The sequence below is a fragment of the Macaca mulatta genome, chromosome 2 (genome assembly GCF_049350105.2).
Source record: "Macaca mulatta isolate MMU2019108-1 chromosome 2, T2T-MMU8v2.0, whole genome shotgun sequence".
Classification (NCBI taxonomy): Eukaryota; Metazoa; Chordata; class Mammalia; order Primates; family Cercopithecidae; genus Macaca; species Macaca mulatta.
In genome coordinates this window covers 5292205-5316157 of record NC_133407.1, presented here as the reverse complement: position 1 = coordinate 5316157, position 23953 = coordinate 5292205, and the positions used below count along the sequence as shown (strand labels likewise).

Here is a 23953-nt window from a genome sequence, read left to right as displayed (position 1 = left end):
GGAATTTACCTCAGCTGTCATGGGGAATGTGGTCCTGAAAAATCTTGAGCTTAATGGAACCTTAAACTGCAAAACAGCAAGATACATAGTTATCTTGAGGGATAACTATGTATCTAAAACTTACCTCCCCCCACTAAAGCTTTAAGTTCAACCCTCTTGAGTACTGAGGTCATCTATCAAAAAACAAATGGCATTCCCTTATTCTTGGTCTGCCTTCCTGTATAATTGCAGGATTTCCACTATACTTTGAGACCCCTTACCATGGCAATATAGTGACAGCCACCCAAAATCATCTTTATAATTCAAGAAATCACTGATACTTCAATCATATAGATGGTGGAAAATTGACTAGTCAAGTTTATTTATTTCAAACCTAGTAGGAAACAAGACAATAGTATCTTCTGCAAAAATATCCGTCTCTCTTAAGAGACAGAGAACTCCTTGAGTATATTTTTCCTGTTTCAAGATTTGAAATAATGTAGGACCATGCTCTGTAAGTGACGTCATCAGCATTTTCACAGGGAGACTGTCACCCTCTTAGAACTTACCTTTGGCAGTAGGCTGCTAAAATGTTGACTTATAACATGAAAGGATTTTCCAGTTAGGGCAAAATGGTAACTTCCTTCTCTGCCATTATCAGAGACTTCATCCCTGATGTTAATGTAATTGTCCTACAAAGCAAGACACAGTGATTTTAGACTCTTTCATTTGACAGAGTGGTTAGAACCACAAGCATATCTGAGAGAAGATAATGAAGACAGACCAGGATCTATCTGTAAAAGTCACTCTGATTCCTCAGAGAAGCATTTTCTCTTTGCTGGATCAATCTTTGCACATCACAGACAACTAGTGAATAGGAGCATAACACTTACTCATGTCCTGTTTTCATCGTGATTTGATCTTGGTGAGTCCCAGAGAAGAGCACATTTCACACATTTCAAGTGTAAAATACAAAAGCACTGCAGCTTAACAAATTTCTCCCTGAAATGAGAACTTACTATTTTTTTTCCTTAGGGAACTAATATTGTTCTACAAGGACACAATGGAGACAGAATACTGACAAGGCTGGAGATAAATGAATGAAACGTTTTTCTGAAAACATAGTCTGATTTTCTGAGACACACAGTAGCATCTCTCCCAAAGACTAGATCCCCTTTGAACCCAGTGGGGTGATTGACAAGCAAGGGGAAAGGGAGAAAATAGATTCAGCTCCACTCACTATATTCTTTCTCATATAGGGCCAACCATTTTTTTTAAGTTTAAAAGATGGATTATTTCCAGCACACAAGAAAGCACTATACCTTCAAGCTCAGTATGAAAAGTATGGAAAAACCAATGTAATTGAGTTCATTCAACAGCATGAGTGCTAGACATTTGGAAGCATATGTTGACTCTCGGTCAAAGCTGTTCAGTCACCAACACTGCAAGACATGTTGGTAATGTGGCAGAATGTCTGTGTTCAGGAGTACCTGATTCCCATACGTAATGTGTTTCTTCTCTTCTACCAATGTCCAAGATATAGATGCTGATGAGGACCCATTGGTTTCATTTGCCTCAATGAGAATGACTTTCTGGTTTTCAGAAACCATTCCAGATTTTCTGGCCACTGTTACTGCAGTCTGAAGATTGTCACCTAGAGGAAGGGAGGAGTATCTCAAGATGAGATTGACGAGACTGAATTAATTCATGCAGAGCCTTGAAAATCAGAGCAGGGAGTTCAGTCCTTATTTCAGGTATGAAGAGAAATGATCTCTAATATCTTTTTCAGCCCTGACCTTCTGTGACTCCATGATCCCTTTTCCCCTTCTTACTGCTTCTCATCAGGTTACTTCATGATCCACCAGTGTATTTTTGCCAGACTGGGGGAGAAAATCAAAAAGCAAAATTCAAATCTATTTTCGTCATTTGTTAGCAGCTTTGCAAATGTTTAGGCAAATCCTCTGGTTTAGTAGAGTATCTGGTGGCTCCACTTCCAGGCAAAATGGAGTAAGCCCACTACGATCTATCTCTCCCACTGATTACAATGGAAAACTCTGAACAAAAACCAAGAAGCAACTCCCCAAGGACTTTGAAAAGTAAACAAAAGCAGGCAGATGGTGGAAGGCAGTCAAATTTGCAGAAGCAACCTACAAGGGGATGAGTTTCTCGACTTTTTTTCTCTTCCCTATTCCATATTTGACTGGCGCGTGGGCCTCAGTTAAAAAGCTGTTTGGGCAGCAGAACTCTAAAAGATGCCCAGTCTTTCTGGCCAGAAGAGCCAGGAAAAGGGACTCTTGTAGGCTAAAGGGCATGGGCGGAATCCTGGAAAGGAGAGAGCCAGACATGGGGACTAATTCAGTATGTGAATTACATAAGTCCCAAGTTCAGTCTAGAGCTGTGCATGTGTGGACCAGATCCAAAGAAAGATAACAAAAATTCCAGGAATTGAACTATGATATAAATCACCCCCCATTTGTGAGAGTAACCTCTGAGTGAGGCAGACCCAAACATCACAGCAAAAGATTTTATATTTAAGCTAAGATTGAAACTGCCACCTACAACAGGAAAGATAGAACTTACAGTTGATTGTTAGCCAGACAAACAAGAAAACCCTCAACATTCTCCAGAAGATTTTAACAGGATTCAAAGTTTCACAACATAATACTCAAAATGTTTGGGATATTCAATATGAAAAATCTGGAAAATCTGGCCAATTCTCAAGAAAAGCCACAACAGTTGCCAATCTATAGATAGTCTAGATGTTGGAAGTGTCAGATAATGGTTTTTAAAGCAGCTATTGTAAGACCCCTTCATGTGGTAACTGTTAATATTCTTGAAATGAAAGCTAGAAGTTCTCAACAAGAAAATATAAACTGTGGGAAAAAACCAAACGGATACTTTAGAATTAAAAAATATAATACCTGAAATTTAAAAAAGAAAAATCACTCAATGTATTCAATAGCAGAATAGATCAATGGAAATTACACAACCTGAAGAGCAGAGAGAAAAAAATCATTTTCGTGAACAGACTCAAAGATACCAAAATAATTCATATTCATGTCATTAGAGTCCAAGAAGATGAGGAAAAAAGTTGAAAAAGAAAAAAAAATTGACAAAATCATAGGATAAATTTTCCCAAGTATGATAAAAGACCTAAATGTACAGATTCAAGAAGTTCAGTGAATTCCAAACAAGATAAACTTAGTGAGAATCACAACCAGACACATAGTAATCAAACTGCTAAAAATCAAAGATAAACAAAAAAAGCAGTTAGAGAAAACCACATTACATATAAGAAAACAATAATTCAAATTATCACAGATTTCTCATAAAAAATACGCAGGGAAGAAAATAGTGGAACATCTTTGAAGTGCTGACTTCATCTTTCACTTTGAAGTGTCAATTCTAACTCCTAGAATAGCTGCTGAAAATATCCTTCAGGAATAAAGCAGAGATAAAGACTTTATCAGATGAAGGAAAATGAAGATAATTTGTTGACAGTGGACATGCTCAAAAAATAAACAACAACAACAAAAGCTACGGGGTTCTTTAGGTTGAAATGAAAGGAAATGATACCAGAGGTTAACTTACAACTTAAGGAATGAAAACATAGAAATGATAATGATCTGGGTAATTATAAAAGTCTAATTTTCTTTACTCACGTTCCTTAACTCTTCACTGTTGAAAGTAAAGACTAGCACATTACCTGGTGGGGGTTTTCGACATATGTCATACTTATGATAATAATAACATAAAGAAGAGAAAGCAAGAGACATTCCTGGTTATAAGGCTTCTTGAAAGGAGAAGTATGTACGTTGTGATGCCTACAGCAACCATTAAAAAATTAATCATATAATATCTGGCTGGCTATCCTTAACATAGCTTCTCCCAGGTTTCTACCAAAATATGCATGAAGATCCTCAAAAGAGCTGAAGTGGTGGGAAGGAGCTGCCTGAGGCTGGAAGGATACAGGGAGCCTTGAGTGCTCACAGGTTTCCTTCATGCTCCACAGCAGGCCCCTGACAGCCTGTCTGCTTTTTGCCCTCCACCACCTGTGAGAGATCCACCACCTGTGAGAGATCTACCACCTGTGAGAGATCCACCACCTGTGAGAGATCCACCACCTGTGAGAGATCTACCACCTGTGAGAGATCCACCACCTGTGAGAGATCCACCACCTGTGAGAGATCTACCACCTGTGAGAGATCCAGTTCTCGGGATAAACAGCCCAGGCCTCAACTCCAATCATCTGACAGAAAAATCTAACAACCTTTCCAAGAAATCCGAGACACTGGACAGGAAAAGATCAGGAAGAACAATCAGAGCACATGACTAGAGAAGTCATGTGCACTGGCCAAGCGCGGTGGCTCACACCTGTAATCTCAGCACGTTGGGAGGCCGAGGTAGGCAGATCACGAGATCGAGACCATCCTGGCCAACATGGTGAAACCCTGTCTCTACTAAAAATATAAAAATTAGCCAGGCGTGGTGGTGCGTGCCTGTAATCCCAGCTACTTGGGAGACTGAGGCAGGAGAATCCCTTGAACCAGGGAGGCAGAGGTTGCAGTGAGCCAAGAATGCACCACTGCACTCCAGCCCTAGTGACAGGGTGACACTCCATCTCAAAAATATGTATATAAAAAATAAATAAATAAATAAAGCACTGGCCGGGTGCGGTGGCTCATGCCTATAATCCGAGCACTTTGGGAGGCCAAGGCAGTAGGATCACCTGAAGTCAGGAGTTTGAGACCATCCTGGCCAACATGGTGAAACCCCGTCTCTACTAAAAATACAAAAATTAGCTGGGCATGGTGGTGCACACCTGTAGTCCCAGCTGCTTGGGAGGCTGAGGCAGGAGAATCACTTGAACCCAGGTGGCGGAGGTTGCAGTGAGCCGAGATCATGTCACTGCACTCCAGCCTGGTGACAGAGCGAGACTCCATCTAAAAAAATAAATAAAAATAAAAAATAAATAAGGAGAGCACTTAAGAAAACTCAAAACCCACCCCACACATGATTTAAGAACTGAACAATTCAAAAGGGGATTTGAAAAAGATAAAGAGCATTGTTGAGACCTGAGATTGTGGTTTGAACAAACTGGGTGCAAAAAAAAAAAAAAAAAAGTCTTAAAGCAAAATTATAAAACTATATAATCTAAAGCAAGGAACAGTGGTGCATGCCTGCAGTTCCAGTTACTGAGGAGGCTTAGACAGGAGGATCGCTTGAGCCCAGGAGTTCAAGGCTGAAGTGAGCTATGATCCTGCCACTGCATTGTAGCTTGGGCAACAGAGCAAGACTCTGTCTCTAAAAAATAAATAAATAAATAAATAAATAAATAAATAAATAAATAAGACAACTACAAGAAAAACGGACAGACTGAGAGGAGAGATAACAATGGAAATTCCAGAAGTAAAAATGGACAGAGACCAGAGGCAAAAATTAAATAAACAATAGGAAAATTTTTTCTCGCAGGAAGAAAGATTAAAAGGTGCTCTCCATGTTTCTCCCACTCCTATCTCTTCTTAATTCTGGGGAACTCTGGTTCTAATCACTGGTTTCCAGAGATTGATTTGAAAGCCTTGGGTCACAGAAAGAAGCAACAAGAAACTCTCATCAACTCAAAACTTTTTAAGTGAATGAATCATCATAAAATTGGTCCATTCAGAGAATAGAGTTGAGTCCATTAAGTTATTGTCACAAGGGGTTGCGTATTTGGTGATTCAGTTATATAAACCAATGCTCTTGCTATGAATATAATACTTTTCATAATCTGTTTTATCATATGTATAACATTCAAAGTGACAGATATTATGACTTAATAAAGATGTCAAAAATGGTAAAAAATAAAATAAATAAAAGTTTTTCTAAAAGTGCTGTCCGTGTTCCAGACTAAGTTAATGAAACAAGGGAAACATGAAGGCAAACATTTCTAAATTCCAAAGTTAAAAAGTTTATGTGCAGAAAAGAATAAGTTACTTATAATGGACTCTCACTGGACTTGTCATGAGCAGTATCAGAAGCCAGAAGGCAAAGGAATAGCCTCTACATACAGATCATTAAGAAAAAAGAACAATAATTCAGGAATCTTTTATCTGAGCAAGATGTCATTCACGTGTCAGAGCAATGAAAGATATTCAAGCATGTGTAAGAAATCAAATAGCACCCCTCCATTCCATCCAAGGGCAATATTTGAGGGAAAACAATTGTAAACAAGCAAGGAAAGAAATAGAGCAGAAATTTCAATATGAGAAAAGAGGAAGTAAAGAGAGAGGGTGGAGAAGGATGAACACTTGTACAGAAATCTAAGTTAAGGATAGATTATGAGAATGTGTCATCTAAGTGCTAAATAAAGATTTTTGAAACAGAAGGGTCATAGTGTAAGGGAAATCCTAATCAATAGTAAATGAACTCAGCAACTTCAAAAAGTTGGACTGGGTTGTTAGAAAAGGAGAAAGTAAAAACAGTCCAAGACACTCTTGGATTGTGGGGAGTAGAACAGGGGACAGAGAAGTACAAAAGAAGAAATAAAAGTATTCTAGAGTTTGCAGCTATAGAATTGGGTTCAGGGGAAGTGGGAACAGAAAGTGCGTGCTTTGATGGGGAAATAATGTATCTTCGAGACATAAATGATAGAGTTAAAAGCATCTGACTATAAGAGCAGGCAGAAGAAAGGCAACACACTGCAAAAATATGAACATGAATTCATTAGGAAATCATTTATTCACCTCTAGTCTCTTTCCCAATTAAAAAATTATAGCATCAGCATGAAATTTCATTAATAAAGTCACACTTGATTTCATTAAGAAATTTCACACATTTCTCTTGTGTGATTTATTCTCATTGCTATCTTGTTTGTATGATCTGGAGCTGGGATTGGGAGTACAGAGGACAGCATTTTCTTTAATTTCTAGAATCGTGGATTTTATGATTGATGAGCCTTCAGCATATTTATAGACCCCATCAACTGAGGATGCTTCTTCTTCTAGCATTTGGCAATAAAAATCACCTTTGCCTGGCTCATGTCTTCTTGTCATTCAGGTCTTATTTCAAATGTCACTTCTCGGAGAGGCCTCTCTTAACCAACTCCTCTCAAACAGATGGCCAAACACACTTTCCCGCATTATCCTATTTGTGTACCTCAAAACGCTGATACTATTTGACTGGTTGGTTGATTTTCTCTCATTCCACTGACATGGAAACTCTGGGAAAGCAGTAATTGTGCCTTTTTGTTGCCCATCTCCAGCACCTGGAATGGTGTCTGGCCCAGAGTAGGTTGTCAACAATATTTATTAAATGAGTGAATCGTGTCTATTTCCACATCAAATTCTTACTGTTTTCACCATATACTTTGTTCTATACCTGTGATCATTACAGTCCTTATCTGGGCTGAGATGAGCTCTTCCAAGACAGGTTTTGTCTCTTCCTTCAATCGATTCTCCAAGATCAGCAGCCCCAGAAATATCAGGTCTGATTCGACCGTCTCCCTGAAAATACATATATAGATGTATGGAACAGAAATAACACACATTGTAGCTTTTTTTTTTTTTTTTTTTTTGAGACAGAGTCTCGCTCTGTCATCCAGGCTGGAGGACAGTGGTTCAAGTGATTCTCCTGCCTCAGCTTCCCAAGTAGCTAGGATTATAGGTGCCCACCACCACGCCCGGCTAATTTTTGTATTTTTAATAGAGGCAGGGTTTCACCATGTTGGTCAGGCTGGTCTTGAACTCCTGAATTCAAGGCCTTGGCCTCCCAAAGTGCTGGAATTACAGGCGTGAGCCACTGCACCCAGCCACATGATAGCTTTCCTACAGGAAGTAAAACAAAAAGAAAAAGACCTCTGTCGTAGTGGTTCCATTCACTCATTCAAGCACTGTTAGGTGCTGATTAGGGACCAGGAGTGATTCAGAAAGAGGACAGGAGGGGACACAAAGGCTCTGGAGACGTTTACTCTAACTGAATGAAGAGGAAGAGGAAGAGAGTGTTTGTTAAGCAAAAGCTTTGCTTTAACCTTTGCAGAAAATGAGCTGAAAGCCCGTAAGGGTCTCCTCCATCTGTTGTGGCTAGTCTGATTTTCATTGCCTCACCTGTTACCCACAAAGGGGAGCTTTAGCTCTGGCACAAAGCATGAAAAATAAGGGAGGTACAAAGAAAAATAAAATAAAATGCCAGTTTCTCCAGCAGCCAAGTCTATAATCAATATTATTTTAGCCCCAGGAGATATGAGGTCATAATCTCAACAAACAGGCCTCTCTATTCAGGTCAAGCTCATCCCTTTCTTTCTCCCCTAGCTGGTAGCAATGATCTTCTGCATCAAGTGTGAATGTTTCTGCAAATAGGTGCAGTCTTCAAGGCTCCTATCCACCCCACAAATATTTTCAGGGGTATTCTACAGAACTGAGTGCAGGGGAATCCATTTGAGAACAGGAGTTCAAAGATTCTTCCATGATTTATTTATCTTAGACACAGATAGAGAACAAGACACCAGCACTGCCTAACTCTGGCTGAAACACAGATGAAAGCGGCACCCACTCAGACTCCTTGCCTGTCTCCGTAGGGGGTCTCACATCAGCTACGGTCATGAACTAGCATTAGTGGTGCTCCCAGGAAACTGCTAAAGCCTCCACGGAGAAACGGGAAGTGGACGCAGTCTGAACGACTCACCTCAGAGCAGGCTTGAAAGGATGGCATTTCCCATTTTCTGAACCTGTCATTTAAATCTCTCTATGATCTGGTTCCAAACTATCTTTCCAGCTTCAGCCATCACTAAATTCCTCACCCACCCTCATTTCCAGCCAAGCTGAACCACTAGCCATGGGTTTTCTCTCAACCATCTCTAGACACTTGCTTTAGACTGCTGTAAGACATGTGTCTTTATTTCCTAGAAAAGGTTGTAATTTCCCTATGATCTGCTACTGAAACCCTCCTGACACTCGGAGCCTAATGCCACGTCCCCCACAAAGGCTTCCTCAGATAGAAATCATTGCTCCCGGCTAGGCGCAGTGGCTCATGCCTGTAATCCCAGCACTTTGGGAGGCCGAGGCGGGTGGATCACCTGAGGTCAGGAGTTCGAGACCAGCCTGACCAACATGGAGAAGCCCTGCCTCTACTAAAAATACAAAATTAGCCGGGCATGGTGCCAGGTGCCTGTAATCCCAGCTACTCGGGAGGCTGAGGCAGGAGAATCGCTTGAATCCAGGAAGTGGAGGTTGCAGTGAGCCAAGATCATGCCATTGCACTTCAGCCTGGGCAATAAGAACGAAACCCTGTCTCAAAATAATAATAATAATAATAATAATAATTGCTCCCTTGGCATATTACTTGTATTTCAGTGTAACTCACATTTTATTTGCCCATGTTTTATTCTTGGCCTTCTGCTTTGTCACACTGTCTCAGCTCCTCGCGAACAATACCACGTGACTCAGGGTGTTCACCAACACCCACGTGCAAGTGCTCAGCAAATGTGAAACGCTCTGAGGCCTGTTGGGACCATTTTTTGCCAGGTAACCTACGGAGATTCCTCATCCAGAAATTCTGCTGAGTTCAAGGAACAGCACTGAGGAAAAGTGGAACAGAATATGCAGAGACTGCAGTAGCAGAGACTATAGTAGCCTCTCACTCCAGATTTTACATCCAACTGGGAGGTAGAATTTAGACATGGCTCATCTCAGTTGAGTGGAAGGCTGGGAAAAGTATGATAACAGATGTCCAAATCAGAGTCCCATAGAGTCAGAGGAGGGTACAATCATTTCTGGGTGGAGTGATTGGAGAGGCTTCCTGTAGAATATGATATTTAATCTGGTGTTTGAAAGATAACTTGGTTGATGCCTGATTGAGGTCTTACAGGGTAAATGCACGTGGTAGCAATAACTACTTAAACATACCCTTAGAATGACCCTCTATGGCAGATGCACCTAAATGTATGTTTCAAGCTAGGAAATCTGGCCATGGCCAACCCAGAGATTTGTTCCTTGTCTCTGAGGAACTTCTGAGCCCCCGTCCCATCTAGTGGAACATATGCCAGGCCATACAGGGAGCTGAGGCCCTGAGATGTGAGTTGGATGAAGGTTGCTAGGTGGAGGTCATTCAGGAGTCAAGTGAGAACGCTATGCGAACTGCATGATGTGTGCAGGCAGCGGTGGTTTTCCCGCACAGCTCACCACCGCTGGAGGATAGGAAGGCAGACACGTTGTCCACTTTGCTGCCACTGGACTGTTTCCATATGTAAGGTGGTTCTCCTGTCCAGCCCGCTGTTACTGAACTCTCTCCCATGTAGGTGAGCCCCTAATAAAACCCCATGTCTCATTTGCTGGCTCTGGGTCTCTTCTTCAACCTCTTGAACCTGGTGCCTTCCCTACTGAAGTCAATGGGGGTTTGGCACAACAGGTCTTCCAATCTTTCTCATGATCCTGGTACTCAGGTCCCAGGTCTTGGTTATTTCTGCAGATGACATGACCTGAGCCTACCACGAAGTGCCAGATTAGGCCAAGAAAATGGCTGTGGGGTCAAACATCTGCCATAGCCTATGGCCTGCCTTGGCACTAGTATTTCTAGCTCCTCTGGCTTATGGCCTTTGCATGGTTCAAGGCACAATAATCAGGAGACTGGAGTTCTAATGTCAGCCCTCTACCACTGCCTTGCGGTGCGAGCATGACTAAATTACTTTCTTTGCCTGGTAACCAGGTTCATCTTTGCACCTCCAAAGTCTCTGCTAGTTCTAACATTACATGAGTTTTCCTTTCATAAGCATTTAATCTGAATAAAAAAAAAATTAAAAGGAGTAATTCCTTAAGGGGTCTTAAGCTTTGCAACTTGGAATGGCATTCTATCTCTTCCAGCTTCCTGCACAGACATTATGCCTCCTCCTGAAGTATCTAAAAATAATAAAGAATAAGTGTAATATATACAAAGCATTGTCACCCCTGCGATTACATTTCATGTTCTTAAAATCCATGTGATTTTTAAAAAATGACATTGCATAAAGTGGGCCAATAACCTTTGAAGAGATTATGATACCAATGCTGGAAGTACCCTGAGTAACCATACACACACACTCACACACACACACACACAAAACAACAGCAAGAATCTTCCATCCTAATCAGGAATTTGCAAAGAATAATTAAATTAATTTAGCTATGTGGCTGGGCATGGTGGCTCATGCCTGTAATCCCAACACTTTGGGAGGCCAAAGCAGGTGGATTACTTGAGGTTGGGAGTTTGAGACCAGCCTGGCCAACATGGTGAAACCCCATCTCTACTAAAAAACAAAAATTAGCTAGCCATGGTAGTGGACACCTGTAATCCCAGCTACTCAGGAGGCTGGGGCAGGAGAATCACCTGAACCCGGGAGGCAGAGGTTGCAGTGAGCCGAGATCATGCCGCTGCACTCCAGTCTAGGCAATAGAGTGAGACTCTGTCTCAAAAAAAAAAAAAAAAAAAAAATTAATTTGGCTATGTGTGTACATGGTAGTGATGTGCTTTATGACAGGAGAGGCAAAATGATGACCTAAGATCAAATTCTATTAGAGAATTTGTGATTTGTGTTTAGACCATACAAGAATTTAAAAAGTCAGAATTTCAGTACCTTTAACTGGGACATGTACTCTGCTGTGTGCCACAGCCCTCACTATTCCCCGTTGCTCATCTGTCTCCACAATAAGTGCTTTGTTACGTGCATGCGTTTCAAAACCATGAGTTAGCAACTTGTAAATATGCAAATATCGTATCATAACAATCAGAAGCAGCAGCATGGTAGCCAGACTCTTACCATAGCCCTTGGCAACAGCCTCTCAGGAAACTAAGTTCAATTCCCAATTCTGCTCTGTCCCTTCCCTTCCCTGGACCCAAGTTTTCTCTCCTTCAAAATGTGATATCCAATCTCAAAGTTTACTTTTAGCTCCCTCACTTGAATGACCTTGAACTGAGTTGATCAAATTGCAACAAATATGCAGAGTTGTTGCAGCCAAAGTTTCAGGGGTCACATTAAACTGGCCCCGCGGGAAGAGCGGTTCGACAAGCCCAGGAAACGAACACAATGAGCCACTTCCCACTCTGGGCCTCATTTTACCCATTCACAAAGTGAGAGGGTTGGGTCACAGCAGTCATTCTCAGCAGGGACAGCACTCCCTCTAGAGGACATTGTGGATTTTTTTTTTTTTTTTTTTTTTTTGGCATCTACGCAAGACTCTGAAAAGATCAATGCACGATGAATAATTATCCCGCATCCCACATGCCTTTTGAATATCTTACTGGACACTCATGGACACTGAAAAATTATTGTACTTTCCTAAGTCATTTTAGGCTTACCTTGTATATAGTTTACTATTATTATAATATACTGTACTATTATGGCATATATAATATTAACTATGTTATATTAAGCAATTACAAAATTGTTTATTAAAATTTCCCTAGCTTTTCCCCCTAGTTTATATGTGTTACATATAAACACAAAGTATTTTTCACACTTATAATATTTTGTTGAATTCTGCAGAAATGGAACTACCTGTACTATGTAAATTGGGAGGAGACTGTACTGTTTTCTTCCGGTTTTACCCAGACTTGTTATAACCACTTCACAGCCATCTCAATGGCAGCGAGACTGAGGTATCTGAGTCTGCAATACATAACACACCTGTATCGGTCTGTATTTGGAGATGCTGCAGCCTCAATTATTCTATACACAGGTACAAGCAACTTGTTACTTCATTTTGTGTTAGTGGAGTCAGCTGAATAGTTATTAAACTATCACCTTTGTGAAACATTATATGTTTTGCTTTTATTTTTACTGTATAATAGGTCACTATATATTTTTACAAAGAATATGTGCAGATATATGTGAACTTTATTTTAGAATATTAAGAGTTAAAAAATATAGTTACAAGAGAGTGTTGACTTTGATTAGATTGAAACAAATAGGTTAGACTTTCCAAATGTATAATCCTAAATATAAAAATGAGCCTGGATTAGCTCCACAACAGCATAAGCAGTGGTGGCTGACATTAAGTGTTAGAAATGATATGAAAGGTGAAATAAACATGATACCTGAAAAGAGTGGAATTTAAAAAAATAAAATTGAACTTATAAATACTGCTGTTTTTGAGCTGTTAAGCATCTCTATTTTAACCTTAAAATGTAAAATTGAATCTATAGGCTAAAATCTTTCTCTAGTATGGAAATTTTCCTTGTTTTTTTGTAGATGTTACCAGGATTATATCGCCCAAGCTGTATTTATTTGTTTCATTAAGCTGTGTATTTCCTATCAAACATTTTTTCAGGTAAATGTTATGTTTCATAACTCCCAACCAATCCACCAACTATAGTTTTTTTAAATGGGGACATGACCACAATTTCAAATTCTGAAATGCTGATTATATTCCTATGTCTATTTTCACAAAGCTGTAAAAATCACATCATATTATACATCTTATATGACTATTTCTCATAAAATCCCCCAGTGAGTGTTCACATTATCTGTGGGATTTAGGCAGGGCAGGGATTACTATATCTCTACTTACCAGTGTTCAGAGACATGTTATGCACACAAATTCAGCAAGCTATATTGCTCTGTCCACCACCCAGAACCCCTGAGTCCATCCCAGTCTAATGCACTTGCCATTCCAACCTGGCACATCTTTCCATCAAACCTTTCTGCTTTGTCAAAATCATCCCCATTTACCTCGTCAAGGCGGTGGTGTGGTGGTCATTTTCCAGCTTCTTGTAGGCCAGTGCTATGACTCGAAAGCCCTGTGTCGTGTAAATCTGAAGCTCACTAACAAAACTAGTGGGTACTGTTTAGAAAGAAACACAGGGTTAGTATGCAGTATTTACTGAGGCAGTACTGTCAAGGAAATTCTTTACAAACATCCAACTTTTGCCCAAGAAAGCACACCTCTACAAAGATATGTGAACAAGCCAGTGAAAATTCTGAACACAACTACATTGTCAGGGTTGACCTCTTCAGACGTAGTGAAGCTAAAATGAGAATGAAGCATTTGAAAAAAGAAAAAAAGATAGAAAAAGTGTAGAATTCTTTTTTCTTCAGTTTAACCAACAAACATTTATTGAAAATCTACTATCTGCCAGGCATTGGCTGTGCAGAGATTAAATCACAAGCTCTGCACCCAGAAATAAGACTTCACATCTACAACTATCAGATGTTTGACAAATCTGACAAAAACAAGCATGGGGAAAGTCTTCTCTATTCAATAAATGGTCCTGGAATAACTGGCTAGCCATATGCAGAAGATTGAAACTGGACCCCTTCCTTACACCATATACAAAAATTAACTCAACCTGGATTAAAGACTTTTAAAACCTAAAACTATAAAAGCCTGGAAGACAGCCTAGGATAGACATTCTGGATATAGGCACGGGCAAAGATTTCATGACAAAGATGCCAAAAACAATTGCAACAAAAGCAAAAATTGACAAATGGGATTGAATTAAACTAAAGAGCTTCTGCACAGCAAAAGAAACTGTCAACAGAGTAAACATACAACCTACAGAACAGGAGAAAATTTTTGCAAACTATGTATCCAACAAAGGTCTAATATCCAGCATCTATAAGAAACTTAAAGAAAATTTATAAGACAAAAAAACCCCAAAAAATCCTTCTTAAAAAGTGGACAAAGGACATTAACACTTTTCAAAAGAAGACATACATGAGACCAACAATCATGTGAAAAGAAAAAAGCTCAACATCACTGATCATTAAAGAAACGCAAATCAAAACCACAATGAGATACCATCTCACACCAGTCAGAATGGTGATTATTAAAAAGTCAAAAAACAGCAGATGCTAGTGAGGTTGTGGAGAGAAAGAAGTGCTTATACACTGTTGGTGGGAGTGTAAATTAGTTGAACCACTGTGGAAGACAATACAGTGACACCCCAAAGTCCTAAAGACAGAGATACCATTTGGCCCAGCAATCCCATTACTGGGTATATAGCCAAAGGCAGGTAAATCATTCTATTAATAAAGATGCACATGCATATATATGTTTATTGCAGCACTATTCACAATACCAAAGACATGGAATCAACCTAAATGCCCATCAATGGTAAACTGGATATAGAAAATGTGGTATATATACATGATGGAATACTATGCAGCCATAAAAAAGAATGAGATCACATCCTTTGCAGGGACCTGGATGGAGCCGGAGGCCATTATCCTTAGCAAGCTAACATAGGAACAGAAAACCAAACTTATATGTGGGAGTTAAATAATGAGAACACATGGGCATGTAGAGGGGAACGACACATACTGGGGCCTATTCCGGGGGAGGGTGGGAAGAGGTAGAGGATCAGGAAAAATAACTAATGGGTACTAGGCTTAATACCTGGACAATGAATTAATCTGTACAAGAAACCCCCATGACTCAAGTTTACCTGTGTAACAAACCTGCACATGTACCACTGAACTTAAAATATAGGCTAAAAAAAAGAATGAAATTGAAAAAAACTCACAAGTTCTACTCTAAGGATTTCTGTCTAATTGAGTTACAGCCAGCAGAGTAACAATGCAATCAAATGAGATCATTGCTATCATCCAGGCCATTGCAGCATGCTGTGGCAAGCGTCTGGTGGTGTATATACCAGCCTGGGAGGAGGTGGTTCAGTAAAGGCAGCATTCTGGGGCTGAGGGAGAATCATGAGCTTAGTCATGGAGGCATGAGAGTAAGCTGTGAAGATTAGTTCAGCTCAGGAAAAGCACAGGATGAGGAGTGGTAAGGTCCATCTGGAAAGGTCACTGGGAGTTCAAACCTGAAAGCCTTACATGTGATCCTAAAGAAATTTGAGATTATCCTGGAGCCTATGAGAGCAACTAAAAGAATCATGAGGTAAAGAGTCTGGTCACAGTACAGAGGGCAAATCAGAGTTGGGGAGACTGGAGGCAGACGGTCAATCCACCAACTATTGAAGTGATCAAGAATGATGAAGGCATGAGCAGATGCAGTGAAGGACCATGGATTAGCAACTGACAAGACAGAGGCACTAAGCGGGAGTAAGAAATCAGGGATGATACCTAAATGGGGTGGGGGTGGGGGATGGTGGTATCATGCACCAAATAGGAAACTGGGGAATACAGGAAATGAGAAAGACAAGCTTGGCTTTCGTATTGCATTTGGAATGCCAGTGAGCCACCCAATTGGTGATGACCCATAGGCAATTGGATTAATAGATCAAACGCTGTGGGAACATATTTATCTGGAGATACAGATTTGCCAGGTGTAATCCAAGTCAAGTTACAGACCTGTCTCAGGTTGGCAAAAGCTGGCCACCCTCTCTGGTGCACCTTTCATGAATGCCAGTCGGTCACCTCCCATCTCTTGGACAATGACTGTCATTCTTTGCAGAGCTGATGAGAATGGGAACTGATGCAGTATTGCGATTCCTTCCACTGGGACCTGGTTGAGGGATGGGGAAAGGAGAGGAACCTGCTGATATAGCTTCTGGCTACTGGGAATTAACCACTCCTTCCGTAGTCTTTATTTTAATAAATAAGGGGGAAGGTCTCACCCATTTTCACACCTGAAATTCAAAGACACATCTGTGACCTGTCAAAACCTGGGGGCCCGAAGAGAGTTTCTCTTTGAGTTTGGGTGTTGTGGGGTGAAGAGCAAGCAGGGCTTACCTGGCTGGCTGTTCTGCAGGGCTTAACCACCGTGGCATGTGCCGGCACTCCCTTGATGCTGAAATCGTCCCCAGAAAAAGCCATTTCCTGTTTCACAAATAGGATATTTCATTGCAGAGATACATTTACTGTTTGCCCACTGATACTATGTTTGAACCCTCCCCTTGAGAAAACCCTCAGACCACCTCAATGTGTTTTCCGTGTCTCTTCCCTCAGAGGTGAACCAGATTTATTCTGCCACACACACACAAAAATAATAATAATGCATTGAAAATGCTGCACAACTTGAAGGGCAGACACTTTTGAATTATTCATGCAATTTGTCTTGTTTTCTCTGTTGGAATGCTCTGTGTAAAGGCTCGTTCTCCATTTCTAAAGAGCCTAGCTTGAAAGTCATGAACATGAAAGGCCAGACTTCTTTTGTGTGAAGCAAGCACCTTCTGTTGTTCTTTTCCTGCACTTCACGGTTCTTCTTGCCCTTGCATGTCTGAATAATTTGGATGGATGGTCCTCAGGGCTGGGGTAGGGCAGGGCAGAGACTGTGATATACATGGTTAATAATCAGTAATTGCTATAATAACGACCCTAAATTATAGTCAAAGGGGCCTTTTGCCCAAAGACAACGCAGTGCTTTGTAATCATCTCATTGAGTGGCTGACAAGGTCCCAGAGAGGAAACTGCAATCCCTATTTAAAGATACGGAATCGGTAACCCAGAAAAGATGGAGGCTTGGCAAAGTTACATCAGATTGCTATGAAATAATGCTCCAGGAGATTTGGAAGGGACTCTGAAGATGGTCTCTTTCAGTGGTGCTCCCAGTGTGCCACCAGAGGCGAGCGCCACATGTAGCGCAGGGAGAAAGGAAGGGATTATGGCTAAGTAGTCGGGGATGCATGTCCCTTAATCCTCATCTTTAGACCCCACCTTTTATTTCATCTGGAGTGACTCCAGCTATTCAGTCTTTACAGTGTTTCTGGAGAATGTTTCCTTTTACAAAAAGATTCCAGATTGTTTGTCTTGTTTTGTGTTATGCGAACACCACTGGTCTAATTCATTTTATGGTCATGAGAGCCAAGGCCCCAACATGAGAGACAGATTAACGGGATTCAGCAGCCAGTTAGAGCAGAGCCAAAACTAGAATCAGAAAAGCCAGATTCCTGAACTACACGCTGGCTCTTAAATCTAGTTTAGAGTCTCAACAAAAGCTCTTTAGTGGTTTTCCTTTTTGTTGTTTCTAGTCTTGAAAATAAAATCAATACTAAATTAATAGAAGTAAGACTTATAGTCACCATGAGTCTATGAGTTATCCTGAGCGCTGGAGAAAGCAATGTTTTCTGATTCCCATATTCTGGAAAATCTTTGAAACCAGACAATGCTCAGAGAACAGTACAGAGAGATGAGAAATAATTACATAATAATGACAATTCTATTAATATGATTGAACCTTTAATATTTGCCAGGCACAGCACCAAGGATTTTTTTAATGCATCAACTCATTTAATCCTCACAATAGTCTCATTATGTAGATGCTATTATTAGCTTCATTGCACAGATGAAGAAACCAGGCTTAGATGAGTTTGCCCTTCACTACCAAATGTACTCCACATTGGACACCTCACCTTTTATACGAATTACATAGCTCTGATATTGCCTATGTTGCTCTGGCATTGAAGAAGCTTCTCAGGTTCTCTGAAGAGCAGAGGCTTACCCAGGTGGTGGCTTCAAACATTTTGAGGTCCAGAGGGTCTCCCTGGATGGTCCCATCAAGAAGGATCAGAGAGTGGCAGCTGGCCATCGCCGCACACAGTGGGCCCCATGGCAAAGCCTGGCCTGAGGCAAAGCTGTGAACTTCCTGAAAGCTTAAGGAGAAAAAGAAATGGGTTTCCATTCTATCTCCTCATGCCAAAACAGAGCATCTTGGAGGTGAACAAACATCTTTATAAAACATAATTTAATATGCTTTGTTGCATTAATAGCCACTCTCCAATCCTCCCACATTAATTGCTTCATTCAGCCAAGTAAGTTCACTGAGTATGAGAAAGGTCTCTGAGGTTTTATTTTGTTCGATTTTTTTTTTTTTTTTTCCGGATACAGGGTCTCACTCTATCACTCCGTCACCCAGGCTGGAGGAGGACAGTAGCGTGATCTCGATTCACTGCAACCTCTGCTTCCCAGGTTCAAGCGATTCTCCTGCCTCAGCCTCCTGAGTAGCTGGAATTACAGACAGCCACCAACATGCCAAGCTAATTTTTTGTATTTTCAGAAAAGATGGGGTTTCACCATGTTGGCCAGGCTGGTCTTGAACTCCCGACCTCAGGTAACACACCCGCCTCGGCCTCCCAAAGTGCTGGGATTACAGGTGTGAGCCACCGTGCCTGGCTAAAAACATTTTTCCAAAGAACATTGCATCCCCCTCTTCCACCCTGGCCTCTTGTGTCCCTATCCCAACCATTATCCCCACCATTTCATTTTAGATGAGAACACAGTCTCATCTAAAAAGCTATTAAAATACAACTCAAATGGTACAGGCAGGGTGCCTTCACTGATTCAGAGTGGGGGCCATTAAGTTCAGCTCTGGCATCACAAGAAGAATGTCGCCTGCAGCTTGGTTAGTCACAGCCCCTTCTCAAATGTGCAGCACAGATGTTGGTTCTCAAAGCAGCTTATGCCGTTTGGAGGACGTCTGAATGGTGGAAGCTTCATCCTACGTGGGGGCAAAATCTGCTCCTGGGAGCCAGTGACAGTCCACTTGCTCCCGCTCCTCCACATGCCAACTTCTTTCAAACTTACGGATCAACTCTGCCGTTCCCCTTCACCTCCCTCCCTCTGGTGTTGCACAGGAACCTCTAGTAGTTCCTCTAGTAACAGTTTTATCAGGCCTCCCTCTCACTTTCCTTATTCTTCTTTTTTGGAAAAGTTCCTATTTGTCATTGTCTGATCCTGGAGACCACATTTCAAGACAGACAATTACTTCTGATAATATGGACCCTGCATTTATTTAAAGATAACCTTAAATTGCTCTAGCCCTTTGCTTTGAAAGCAAACATATCGCAATGTTAACTCACAATTCAGCCACATGGCTTCCTGGCTTTTGCATTCAAGTTTCCTTTTGTCACACTAAGAGTTCAAAAATGTCCTGGCTTTGTATTGACCCTGTTAGTTATATTCATTATTATGTGTTAAGAGAGCAACTCATCTTGGTGGGTTTACCGCATACCCGATGGTATTTTAGTAAATATCTAAAAGGAAGAGACCACCAGCAGTAGAGTTAACACAGAAACTTAAACTCACACTGAAAAGCAAAATACAGATCAGAAAAAAAAAATCTTATTTTTACTATGAGACGTACACTGTCACTAGTCTGTAATTCTGAGTATATAATTCTGCATTCCAGAGGATTGGGCCAGACTCTGGTTAGCACAGCAAATACATAAAGCTCTCTATCAATCCTGTCGGTGCATTTTTATCTGAGTATTTCTGGTTATCAATCCCCGATAGCCTTTAATAGTTCTTAAAGTATCTGGCACAACAATCAGGGCTTTTTGGAAAAGAAGAAATATCAGAGATGAGCTCACGTTTGACGAGAAGGCATTTAATAGCCTCTAAGTCAGGTGCTCACTTCTTACCTAGAATTAATTCTGTTTTGTTTCATTTTATTAATTAAATTTGCCATTTTTTATTTTAATTTGTTGTTTTAATCATTGGACTTCAACTTTGATCTGCAGGCAGGCAGGCAGGCAGGAGAGAAGGAAGGAAGGAAGGAAGGGAGGGAGGGAGGGAGGGAGGAAAGGGAGGGAGGGAGGGATCATTTACCCTCCCTGATATGTTATCAATAACATATCAATTGTTATTACTTCAATGTAACAAGTCACTTTTAGAAACAGAAAGTTTCCAAAGTTTTATGAATAATATGGTGTCAATTCAGTAAGTGGAACATTCAAAAGACAGAACATATTGAGTTCATTTTAGATGAGCAATTACTGTGCACCTACTATCTGTGCCTGGTACAGAGCTACAGCACTAGAGATGCAAATCTAAAGAAGAACAAGACTGCTCTTAAGATGCACACATATTTGAAGAAATGTACACATATTTTGTAGAAGCTGAAACAGAAAAACACTAATGAACCATGAGACGAAGTATATATCTAAATCTACCCTCTAGGAAAAATGAAAAGAACTTTAGAGTTTAACACTTTAAGAGGCTTCTTCTGTACACTAAAGTGGTTAGAAGCACAAGGATCACTTTTTTAATCCAGGAATTAGACTTGTTTCTAAATGGTATTTTAATACCACAAGTATTAAACTATGTGTAATTAGCATATTTTATGGATAAATTACATGTCATCTCTATAATGCCAAAGAACCACCATGAACATTTCATGCACAAAATGCTTTGTGATTTAAGTTACAAGTGTTACAGGAGAAAACTTTCATTTTCAAAGGAAACATAAATGTCAAGTGCATCAGAGATTTCATGTTCTGATTCCCCAGGAGTTCGTAGTGAGTAGAAAAAGCAGGGAGAGATGCAAACTCAAACATGGCCACAAGAGGGCCACAGGAGAGGGCTGTGCAAATCTTGAACGCACCGTGCTGAGAACTGCCAAAACTGTCTTCACTTGCTAGGAAAAAGGAGTTTCAGCCCGGCGCAGTGGCTCACGCCTGTAATCCCAACACTTCAGGAGGCCGAGGTGGGCGCATCTGAGGTCAGGAGTTTGAGACCAGCCTGGCCAACATGGGGAAACCCTGTCCCTACTAAAAATACAAAAATTAGCCAGGCATGGTGGCAGGCACCTGTAATCCCAGCTACTCGGGAGACTGAGGCAGGAGAATTACTTGAACCCAGGAGGCGGAGGTTGCAATAAGCCAAGATCATGCCACTGCACTCCAGCCCGGGCGACAAGAGCGAAACTCCCTCTCAAAAAAGAAAGAAAAGAAAGAAAAAGAAAAAGGAGTTTCCAGCAGCCAGAAAGTAGAGTTCTTAAAACTGGAATACCAAGAAAAATGAGTACACTAGCTATGGTTCTACAAATGTTCCTCTTCCCTTCCTGAAGTTCAGGGTACAAAAGTCAGAGCAGTGTCCTTCCTCCTAGCACATCAAGAGGCTTCAGCTTGAACCAAGAATGTTACCTCCCTAAAGGACAGTATCCTGGTAATGTCTAAATTACTTATACTGCGTCAACTTCATGCTGGAAGCAAATTATATTTTAGCAAGGATTTGGATGCAGTGTCAAAGCTTCATCTCCCGGATTTGTGACTGGCATGGGACTGCATTGGGATGGGGGAAAATGGGTATGCTTTAGTGAGGCTTTGAAGAATTCAAGATGAGAAGTTAAAAGAAGATACTTTGGCAAAAGATGAGAAGTTAAAAGAAGATACTTTGGCAATCATTGTTCACCAAAGAAAAAGTCCAAATGTCTCCATTAGTAATTTCAAGAGAAAACACGGAATTCTGGGAAAAGAGACACTAGAATGCATTTAGTCCAAGGTACTCACCCATTCCTATCACAGGACACGACTCCCCAGAGGTCCAAGCCATCCCTTGTTAAGGTGCCTGTCTAAACAGAAACAAATGCTGCATTTACTCTGAAGATCCAGGCAAGGCGCGGTGGTTCATGCCTGTAATCCCAGCACTACGGGAGGCTGAGACAGGAGAATCACTTGAACTCAGGAGTTGGAGACCAGCCCAAACAACACAACGAAATCACCTCCCTACTTTAAAAAAAAAAACAAAAAAAAAAAATTCCAGGGTCCCCATAGTGAAGACTCCATAGTGCAGATAAATAAGGTATTTCTGTAATGAGAAAATGCTTCACAAACATATTAACAAGATCAAAACTTCAAGGAGGGGCACCATGAGGGGGTCTCTGGAGTGCCCGCTGGAAGCGTGATGAGCTTATGCCAGTTGTCTAACAAGCTGGAACTTAATCTTTTCCAACTTTAGTGTCCTCCATAATGACGACAAAAAAAGTATCTTCCTCACAACTTCAGAGGATTGTTTTGAGGATCTAATGGTAGCCTAAATGGATGGGAAAGTCCTCGATATAAAATGGGGGAGTCCTAGTTTCATAGCAGAAGTTTAAAATATGTCATTAAAATAAGGAATAGAGAGGAATTTTTACCTACAGGGCACTGTGTGTGAAAAGACTCGAAAGAAATGGTTTGCTATTTGGTAAAAAAAAAAAAAAAAAAAAAAAGTGTTGGTATTTCTCTCAGTGCAATATAATGGTTAAGAATTTAGGTTAGGTTTAAACACCAGTTGTATGACCAGAACAAATTAATCCCTCTAAATATAAGAGCTCTTATTCGTAACATGGTCATAATCTCAGAGAGTTGTGGTGAAGATTAAATGGGATAACATAAAGTGTTTCATTTAACATCTAGCATACAGTAAAAGCTAATAATAATCATAATTACTCATAATTATTGCTCATTTTTTATACAAATTCAGGTCACAATTATTTCTCCCACTCCTGTTTCTTTTTCCAAGTCTAAGGATATAATCTCATAAATAGAATGTTATTTCTTACGTTGCTAGTTTGATCACAAAATAATATTAAAATGGTGGTAAGAGTTATGTTGACTTTCTGTTCTTGGTAGATCTTTCTGATATTCCAATAATTATAAAATACAGCCCTGATCCCATTAATTCTCAACTATCGAAACCTTCAGTATACTGCTGAATGAATATAATTTCAGTTTGGGAAAATAAAAGAAGTCCTCAAAATGAATAGTAGTGATGACTGCAGAACAGTGAGAAGGTACTTAATGCCAGTGAACAGTACACTGAAAAATGACTAAAATAAATTTTATGTTATGTGTATTTTACATTTAAAAAGTAAATTTAAAAAAGAAGTCAACAACAGCAACAAAAGCCTTCAATAACTCTCCATTGCTTAAAATACATGTAAACACTTTCTAAGCCAGACATTGAAGGTCCACAGACAGCCTCTCCCATTACCAACAGCCTGCTCTAGTCAAAGCCACACTCTCTTGCTTTCCTGCCTCCATGCCTCTACCCACGCTCATCTGTTCACAATGCCCTGAAAGGCATTTCCGTCTTATTCTCTCACAGCTCCCACCTTCACCCCAGCATATGTGTGTACGGACTAAACAAATACAATAAAGAGATGGTAGAATAAGAGGCTGGTTGGGAATAACTGGCAAATAATCAAGGGTAGTTTTAGACAATAAACTACAGATGGGAAAATACAGCCAAAGTTTGATATGAGTCTCATAGTAAGGAACAGTTTAATAAACTCTTCCTTTGTTATTCATTCATTAATTCAGTCTTTATTGCACACTAACTCTCTGCCAGGCAATATTCTTAGCATCA

General features: G+C 40.4%; 1 protein-coding gene across 2 annotated transcripts in view; it reads right to left on the bottom strand.

Annotated features, from left to right (window-relative positions):
• Positions 1-23953, bottom strand: part of ATP13A4 (ATPase 13A4) — a 159523-nt gene that overhangs the window by 43997 nt on the left and 91573 nt on the right. For both annotated transcript variants that reach the window (XM_015132515.3, XM_077991164.1), the window contains 8 exons: positions 22114-22175; positions 18327-18477; positions 16619-16705; positions 16238-16391; positions 13658-13769; positions 7339-7463; positions 1470-1633; positions 549-671 (listed from right to left, as the gene is read on the bottom strand). In XM_015132515.3, the coding sequence (XP_014988001.3) occupies positions 549-671; positions 1470-1633; positions 7339-7463; positions 13658-13769; positions 16238-16391; positions 16619-16705; positions 18327-18477; positions 22114-22175 (978 nt within the window). The remainder of the gene's footprint in view (positions 1-548; positions 672-1469; positions 1634-7338; positions 7464-13657; positions 13770-16237; positions 16392-16618; positions 16706-18326; positions 18478-22113; positions 22176-23953) is intronic.